The sequence below is a fragment of the Sebastes fasciatus genome, unplaced genomic scaffold (assembly GCF_043250625.1).
Source record: "Sebastes fasciatus isolate fSebFas1 unplaced genomic scaffold, fSebFas1.pri Scaffold_93, whole genome shotgun sequence".
NCBI lineage: Eukaryota > Metazoa > Chordata > Actinopteri > Perciformes > Sebastidae > Sebastes > Sebastes fasciatus.
Window position 1 is genome coordinate 5,353 of NW_027428281.1, and position 9,648 is coordinate 15,000.

At 45.0% G+C, this 9,648-nt stretch overlaps 1 protein-coding gene across 1 annotated transcript in view; it reads right to left on the reverse strand.

Moving 5' to 3' along the window:
• Positions 1-5,223: 5,223 nt before the first annotated feature.
• The window catches only part of LOC141763891 (mediator of RNA polymerase II transcription subunit 15-like), a 9,947-nt gene continuing 5,522 nt past the window's right edge, over positions 5,224-9,648 (reverse strand). Inside the window, exons 4-7 of the mRNA XM_074628666.1 lie at positions 7,467-7,633; positions 7,171-7,269; positions 5,812-6,030; positions 5,224-5,777 (exon numbers count right to left, since the gene is read on the reverse strand). Coding sequence (XP_074484767.1) covers positions 5,894-6,030; positions 7,171-7,269; positions 7,467-7,633 — 403 coding nt within the window. The 3' untranslated portion in view covers positions 5,224-5,777; positions 5,812-5,893. The remainder of the gene's footprint in view (positions 5,778-5,811; positions 6,031-7,170; positions 7,270-7,466; positions 7,634-9,648) is intronic.

A 9,648-nucleotide genomic window follows, 5' to 3' on the forward strand; every position in this document is an offset into this window, starting at 1 on the left:
AGAAGGTAGTGAACAGAGTACCTGAGAAGGTAGTGAACAGAGTACCTGAACAGGTAGTGAACAGAGTACCTGAACAGGTAGTGAACAGAGTACCTGAACAGGTAGTGAACAGAGTACCTGAGAAGGTAGTGAACAGAGTACCTGAGAAGGTAGTGAACAGAGTACCTGAGAAGGTAATGAACAGAGTACCTGAACAGGTAGTGAACAGAGTACCTGAACAGGTAGTGAACAGAGTACCTGAGAAGGTAGTGAACAGAGTACCTGAACAGGTAGTGAACAGAGTACCTGAGCAAGTAGTGATCAGAGTACCTGAGAAGGTAGTGATCAGAGTACCTGAGAAGGTAGTGATCAGAGTACCTGAGCAAGTAGTGATCAGAGTACCTGAGAAGGTAGTGAACAGAGTACCTGAACAGGTAGTGAACAGAGTACCTGAGCAGGTAGTGAACAGAGTACCTGAACAGGTAGTGAACAGAGTACCTGAGCAGGTAGTGAACAGAGTACCTGAGCAGGTAGTGAACAGAGTACCTGAGCAGGTAGTGAACAGAGTACCTGAACAGGTAGTGAACAGAGTACCTGAGCAGGTAGTGAACAGAGTACCTGAACAGGTAGTGAACAGAGTACCTGAGCAGGTAGTGATCAGAGTACCTGAGAAGGTAGTGAACAGAGTACCTGAGAAGGTAGTGAACAGAGTACCTGAGAAGGTAGTGAACAGAGTACCTGAACAGGTAGTGAACAGAGTACCTGAACAGGTAGTGAACAGAGTACCTGAGCAGGTAGTGAACAGAGTACCTGAGAAGGTAGTGAACAGAGTACCTGAGAAGGTAGTGAACAGAGTACCTGAGAAGGTAGTGAACAGAGTACCTGAGAAGGTAGTGAACAGAGTTCCTGAACAGGTAGTGAACAGAGTACCTGAGAAGGTAGTGAACAGAGTACCTGAACAGGTAGTGAACAGAGTACCTGAGCAAGTAGTGATCAGAGTACCTGAGAAGGTAGTGATCAGAGTACCTGAGCAAGTAGTGATCAGAGTACCTGAGAAGGTAGTGAACAGAGTACCTGAGCAGGTAGTGATCAGAGTACCTGAGCAAGTAGTGATCAGAGTACCTGAGCAAGTAGTGATCAGAGTACCTGAGCAGGTAGTGATCAGAGTACCTGAGCAGGTAGTGATCAGAGTACCTGAGAAGGTAGTGAACAGAGTACCTGAGCAGGTAGTGATCAGAGTACCTGAGAAGGTAGTGATCAGAGTACCTGAGCAGGTAGTGATCAGAGTACCTGAGCAGGTAGTGAACAGAGTACCTGAACAGGTAGTGAACAGAGTACCTGAACAGGTAGTGAACAGAGTACCTGAGCAGGTAGTGAACACAGTACCTGAACAGGTAGTGAACAGAGTACCTGAGCAGGTAGTGATCAGAGTACCTGAGAAGGTAGTGAACAGAGTACCTGAGAAGGTAGTGAACAGAGTACCTGAGAAGGTAGTGAACAGAGTACCTGAACAGGTAGTGAACAGAGTACCTGAACAGGTAGTGAACAGAGTACCTGAACAGGTAGTGAACAGAGTACCTGAACAGGTAGTGAACAGAGTACCTGAGCAGGTAGTGATCAGAGTACCTGAGAAGGTAGTGAACAGAGTACCTGAGAAGGTAGTGAACAGAGTACCTGAGAAGGTAGTGAACAGAGTTCCTGAACAGGTAGTGAACAGAGTACCTGAGAAGGTAGTGAACAGAGTACCTGAACAGGTAGTGAACAGAGTACCTGAGCAAGTAGTGATCAGAGTACCTGAGAAGGTAGTGATCAGAGTACCTGAGAAGGTAGTGAACAGAGTACCTGAACAGGTAGTGAACAGAGTACCTGAGCAAGTAGTGATCAGAGTACCTGAGAAGGTAGTGAACAGAGTACCTGAGCAGGTAGTGATCAGAGTACCTGAGAAGGTAGTGAACAGAGTACCTGAGAAGGTAGTGAACAGAGTTCCTGAACAGGTAGTGAACAGAGTACCTGAGAAGGTAGTGAACAGAGTACCTGAACAGGTAGTGAACAGAGTACCTGAGCAAGTAGTGATCAGAGTACCTGAGAAGGTAGTGATCAGAGTACCTGAGAAGGTAGTGAACAGAGTACCTGAACAGGTAGTGAACAGAGTACCTGAGCAAGTAGTGATCAGAGTACCTGAGAAGGTAGTGAACAGAGTACCTGAGCAGGTAGTGATCAGAGTACCTGAGCAAGTAGTGATCAGAGTACCTGAGCAGGTAGTGATCAGAGTACCTGAGCAGGTAGTGATCAGAGTACCTGAGAAGGTAGTGAACAGAGTACCTGAGCAGGTAGTGATCAGAGTACCTGAGAAGGTAGTGATCAGAGTACCTGAGCAGGTAGTGATCAGAGTACCTGAGCAGGTAGTGATCAGAGTACCTGAGAAGGTAGTGAACAGAGTACCTGAAGAGGTAGTGAACAGAGTACCTGAGAAGGTAGTGAACAGAGTACCTGAGCAAGTAGTGATCAGAGTACCTGAGCAGGTAGTGATCAGAGTACCTGAGCAAGTAGTGATCAGAGTACCTGAGCAAGTAGTGATCAGAGTACCTGAGCAGGTAGTGATCAGAGTACCTGAGCAGGTAGTGAACAGAGTACCTGAGAAGGTAGTGAACAGAGTACCTGAACAGGTAGTGAACAGAGTACCTGAACAGGTAGTGAACAGAGTACCTGAGCAGGTAGTGATCAGAGTACCTGAGCAGGTAGTGATCAGAGTACCTGAGCAAGTAGTGATCAGAGTACCTGAGCAAGTAGTGATCAGAGTACCTGAGCAGGTAGTGATCAGAGTACCTGAGCAGGTAGTGAACAGAGTACCTGAGAAGGTAGTGAACAGAGTACCTGAACAGGTAGTGAACAGAGTACCTGAACAGGTAGTGAACAGAGTACCTGAACAGGTAGTGAACAGAGTACCTGAGCAGGTAGTGATCAGAGTACCTGAGAAGGTAGTGAACAGAGTACCTGAGAAGGTAGTGAACAGAGTACCTGAGAAGGTAGTGAACAGAGTTCCTGAACAGGTAGTGAACAGAGTACCTGAGAAGGTAGTGAACAGAGTACCTGAACAGGTAGTGAACAGAGTACCTGAGCAAGTAGTGATCAGAGTACCTGAGAAGGTAGTGATCAGAGTACCTGAGAAGGTAGTGAACAGAGTACCTGAACAGGTAGTGAACAGAGTACCTGAGCAAGTAGTGATCAGAGTACCTGAGAAGGTAGTGAACAGAGTACCTGAGCAGGTAGTGATCAGAGTACCTGAGCAAGTAGTGATCAGAGTACCTGAGCAGGTAGTGATCAGAGTACCTGAGCAGGTAGTGATCAGAGTACCTGAGAAGGTAGTGAACAGAGTACCTGAGCAGGTAGTGATCAGAGTACCTGAGAAGGTAGTGATCAGAGTACCTGAGCAGGTAGTGATCAGAGTACCTGAGCAGGTAGTGATCAGAGTACCTGAGAAGGTAGTGAACAGAGTACCTGAATAGGTAGTGAACAGAGTACCTGAGAAGGTAGTGAACAGAGTACCTGAGCAAGTAGTGATCAGAGTACCTGAGCAGGTAGTGATCAGAGTACCTGAGCAAGTAGTGATCAGAGTACCTGAGCAAGTAGTGATCAGAGTACCTGAGCAGGTAGTGATCAGAGTACCTGAGCAGGTAGTGAACAGAGTACCTGAGAAGGTAGTGAACAGAGTACCTGAACAGGTAGTGAACAGAGTACCTGAACAGGTAGTGAACAGAGTACCTGAGCAGGTAGTGATCAGAGTACCTGAGCAGGTAGTGATCAGAGTACCTGAGCAAGTAGTGATCAGAGTACCTGAGCAAGTAGTGATCAGAGTACCTGAGCAGGTAGTGATCAGAGTACCTGAGCAGGTAGTGAACAGAGTACCTGAACAGGTAGTGAACAGAGTACCTGAACAGGTAGTGAACAGAGTACCTGAACAGGTAGTGAACAGAGTACCTGAGCAGGTAGTGATCAGAGTACCTGAGAAGGTAGTGAACAGAGTACCTGAGAAGGTAGTGAACAGAGTACCTGAGAAGGTAGTGAACAGAGTTCCTGAACAGGTAGTGAACAGAGTACCTGAGAAGGTAGTGAACAGAGTACCTGAACAGGTAGTGAACAGAGTACCTGAGCAAGTAGTGATCAGAGTACCTGAGAAGGTAGTGATCAGAGTACCTGAGAAGGTAGTGAACAGAGTACCTGAACAGGTAGTGAACAGAGTACCTGAGCAAGTAGTGATCAGAGTACCTGAGAAGGTAGTGAACAGAGTACCTGAGCAGGTAGTGAACAGAGTACCTGAGAAGGTAGTGAACAGAGTACCTGAACAGGTAGTGATCAGAGTACCTGAGAAGGTAGTGAACAGAGTACCTGAACAGGTAGTGATCAGAGTACCTGAGAAGGTAGTGATCAGAGTACCTGAGCAAGTAGTGATCAGAGTACCTGAGCAGGTAGTGATCAGAGTACCTGAGCAGGTAGTGATCAGAGTACCTGAGAAGGTAGTGAACAGAGTACCTGAGCAGGTAGTGATCAGAGTACCTGAGAAGGTAGTGATCAGAGTACCTGAGCAGGTAGTGATCAGAGTACCTGAGCAGGTAGTGATCAGAGTACCTGAGAAGGTAGTGAACAGAGTACCTGAATAGGTAGTGAACAGAGTACCTGAGAAGGTAGTGAACAGAGTACCTGAGAAGGTAGTGAACAGAGTACCTGAACAGGTAGTGAACAGAGTACCTGAGCAAGTAGTGATCAGAGTACCTGAGCAGGTAGTGATCAGAGTACCTGAGCAGGTAGTGATCAGAGTACCTGAGAAGGTAGTGATCAGAGTACCTGAGAAGGTAGTGATCAGAGTACCTGAGCAGGTAGTGATCAGAGTACCTGAGCAGGTAGTGATCAGAGTACCTGAGAAGGTAGTGAACAGAGTACCTGAATAGGTAGTGAACAGAGTACCTGAGAAGGTAGTGATCAGAGTACCTGAGCAGGTAGTGATCAGAGTACCTGAGCAGGTAGTGATCAGAGTACCTGAGAAGGTAGTGAACAGAGTACCTGAATAGGTAGTGAACAGAGTACCTGAGAAGGTAGTGATCAGAGTACCTGAGCAAGTAGTGATCAGAGTACCTGAGCAAGTAGTGATCAGAGTACCTGAGCAGGTAGTGATCAGAGTACCTGAGCAGGTAGTGATCAGAGTACCTGAGCAGGTAGTGATCAGAGTATTTAAAAAGTTGAACTGAAAAGTTTTTGTTTTTTTATTTATGATAGCAAAAAAATACATTTATATTTTCACTCTGAAAAGCAAAGTTAGAGTTTTTCTTTACAACAGCGCTCTTCTTCTGTGGTACAAAACTGAACTGACATCTCAAACAGGAACTCATTCCAACTAAAGAAGAAACAGAAGCAATGTGGTGCGTTCAGGGAGCAGAATATATATCAGGATAAATGACCGCCGGGCTGTTTACATGCTGGTCTGGTTCCTCTGTTTCCCTTCCTGTTTCCTGTGTGGACGCTGTCAGACCAACAGTTCATCGTATATATACAGTCTGCTTCTGTTGAAGTCCTCTCCGGATGCAGCGGGGACGAGAGGGTCTACACAGAGATTCATGTTTACCCACAATGCATCAGGAATAATGTCATTATCAGACCACATGATAACGTCCCCACCTGATGGGGCGTTCAGGGACTAGGATGAGCGTGGGGCACAACAGCTGCTCATTATTTATGGCAGTGAAATGTCCAACAGGTCTGATCAGACGGTAGTGTCCATGTAAACATAGTGTGAGTCAGAGGAGGTGGAGTCACTGAGGAGGTGGAGTCACTGAGGAGGTGGAGTCACTGTGTGCAGCAGGTGGTGTCGATGGTGGGCGGGGCTTCAGACGACTGACAGACAGGCCTGGTGGGCGGGGCTTCAGGCGGCTGACAGACAGGCCTGGCGGACGCTCTGAGCCCAGGTGTTGAGCAGCTCCGTCACCGAGTGTTTGTCAGGAAGCTGCAGCAGTTTGGACGTCATGTTTCTGTGGACCGTCTGCAGGAAGCTGTTGGCACCTGGTGGAGCATAAGACGGGTCACGTGATCATGATCATGATCATCATCATCATCATCATCATCATCATCATCATCATCATCATCATCATCATCACCACCTTATCGATCAACACGGCCGATCAATAAATACTGAGACAGCCCAGTTAGTTACAGCAGACTTCATTTTACCTTTCACATTATGTCCTGGTGATGTGTAGTGTTTACCACGCTGGAGATAACATGTGAGGGTGCAGGTCGTATCCACGACGACCCTCCAACAATTTACACTCTCTGAGCTTTGTTTTGGTTGACGGATACAGAACGGATATGACGTCACCTTACTCAGACTACCACAATAAAAGATATGACGTCACCTTACTCAGACTACCACAATAAAAGATATGACGTCACCTTACTCAGACTACCACAATAAAAGATATGACGTCACGTTACTCAGACTACCACAATAAAAGATATGACGTCACCTTACTCAGACTACCACAATAAAAGATATGACGTCACGTTACTCAGACTACCACAATAAAAGATATGACGTCACGTTACTCAGACTACCACAATAAAAGATATGACGTCACCTTACTCAGACTACCACAATAAAAGATATGACGTCACCTTACTCAGACTACCACAATAAAAGATATGACGTCACGTTACTCAGACTACCACAATAAAAGATATGACGTCACCTTACTCAGACTACCACAATAAAAGATATGACGTCACGTTACTCAGACTACCACAATAAAAGATATGACGTCACGTTACTCAGACTACCACAATAAAAGATATGACGTCACGTTACTCAGACTACCACAATAAAAGCGGTAACTTCCTTCTAGCTCCAGATAGACTCAGATGAAGCAGATATATCCATTCTGGTGTTAAAACATCTGGTTAGAAATCATTCAAATAAAAAACGGCGATACAGAGGTGAATCTATTGTCGTCGTCCCCCCACCCCCAGTGATCCTGTAACTTTATACGATCTAAATTCCGTTTATAGATGCACCTTTGACTGCTGTTTAGATGATTTAAAAAGCTAAACAAAGATCTTTAATAGCAGTTTCTGAGCAGGAGAGTGATGTCAACAGTCCCGTTAACCACGGTGAGGAGGAGTCATGTGTGATGAAGATGGTCTCACCGTACTGGTCCCCGTCGTCGGCCCAGTATGGACTCTGATCGGGATAATCAGCAGGAACACTGAGCTGCAGAGGAGGAACACTGGGGAGGTTCTTATCATCTGAGAACAGAACAAACACAAGCTGCTGTTAGACTCAGTCAACACGGAGACAACATAGAACATCTGTTATCAGGGTTCATCTGCTTCATTAGAACCACTTCTGGTTCTAATGAGGTTTAGTGGTTCAGGTCCAGGTTTACTGGTTCAGGTCCAGGTTTACTGGTGCAGGTCTCAGGCCCATGCAGGACCAGGTTTACCCAGTTTGCAGACGAGGTGCACGGTGCCGTTGTTGCTGCAGAACGAGGGGTCCAGGTTGACGAGGAACTTGACGTCGAGGCGGGCCACCTCTCCCTGCAGGATGTTGGGGATGGTCTGGCGCTCGTCCTCCTCGTGCTTCCTCTTCCTCCCGGAGACGTTGGGACCCCTGAGGACCAGAGGACCAGACACAGAGTTCATCACCGGTTCATCACAACCTTGACTGGATTCCAACCTCACATGGAGAAGAACTGTTTGATTTGTTTTGACATCTTTCTGAGTTTCTTCCTATATATACAGACGTAGGCTAAATTGTTGGTACCCTTCCGTTAAAGAAAGAAAAACCCACAATGGTCACTGAAATAACTTGAAACTGACAAAAGTAATAATAAATAAAAATTTACTGAAAATGAACTAATGAAAATCAGACATTGCTTTTGAATTGTGGTTCAACAGAATCATTTTAAAAAACAAACTGATGAAACTGGCCTGGACAAAAATGATGGTACCCCTAGAAAAGATGTAAAATAATGTGACCATAGGGACATGTTAAACTAAGGTGTGTCCTGTAAATAGCATCACAGGTATCTTCAAACTTGTAATCAGTCAGTCTGCCTATTTAAAGGGTGAAAAGTAGTCACTGTGCTGTTTGGTATCATGGTGTGTACCACACTGAACATGGACCACAGAAAGCTAAGGAGAGAGTTGTCTCAGGAGATCAGAAAGAACATTATAGACCTTCATGTTAAAGGTAAAGGCTATAAGACCATCTCCAAGCAGCCTGATGTTCCTGTGACTACAGCTGCTCATATTATTCAGAAGTTTAAGATCCATGGGACTGTAGCCAACCTCCCTGGACGTGGCCGCAAGAGGAAAATTGATGACAAATTGAAGATACGGATAATACGAATGGTAACCAAAGAGCCCAGAACAACTTCCAAAGAGATTAGAGGTGAACTTCAAGGTCAAGGTACATCAGTGTCAGATTGCACCATCTGTCACTGTTTGAGCCAAAGTGGACTTAATGGAAGACGACCCAGGAGGACACCAAATCATAAAGAAGCGAGACTGGAATTTTCCAAAATGCATATTGACAAGCCACAAAGCTTCTGGGAGAATGTCCTTTGGACAGATGAGACAAAACTGGAGCTTTTTGGCAAGTCACATCAGCTCTATGTTCACAGACGAAGAGCTGAAGCATCCAAAGAAAAGAACACTGTACCTAATGTGAAACATGGAGGAGGCTCGGTTATGTTATGGGGCTGCTTTGTTGCATCTGGCACAGGGTGTCTTGAATCTGTGCAGGGTGCAATGAAATCTCAAGACTATCAAGGCATTCTGGAGCGAAATGTGCTGCCCAGTGTCAGAAAGCTTGGTCTCAGTTGCAGGTCATGGGTCCTCAAACAGGATAATGACCCAAAACACAGCTAAACACACCCAAGAATGGCTAAGAACTAAACATTGGACTATTCTGAAGTGGCCTTCTATGAGCCCTGATCTAAATCCTATTGAACATCTGTGGAAGGAGCTGAAACATGCATTCGGAGAAGGCACCCTTCAAACCTGAGACAGCTGGAGCAGTTTGCTCACGAGGAGTGGGCCAACATACCTGTCGACAGGTGCAGAAGTCTCATTGAGAGTTACAGAAATCACTTGATTGCAGTGATTGCCTCAAAAGGTTGTACAACAAAATATTAAGTTAAGGGAACCATCATTTTTGTCTAGGCCAGTTTCATTAGTTTGTTTTTTTAAATGATTCTGTTGAACCATAATTCAAAAACAATATCTGATTTTCATTAGTTAATTTTCAGTGAATTTTTATTTATTATTACTTTTGTCAGTTTCAAGTTATTTCAGTGACTATTGTGGGTTTTTCTTTCTTAACGGAACGTTACCAACAACTTTGCCTACATCTGTATGTATACCTCTATATATATATATATAGAGGTATACATACAAACGTAGGCAAAATTGTTGGTATATATATATACACCTATATATATATACACACCTATTAGGGGTGTAACGATTCATCTACTATATCGATTTACATTCCTACGATCCAACTACATGGATAGGTACTCGGCAGGTTGTCTTTCACGGGAGACGTATATCGATATAAACTGGATTGTATGGATATGAAGGATTTGCACGTTGTATTTAAGGACGTACGTTATATGAAAG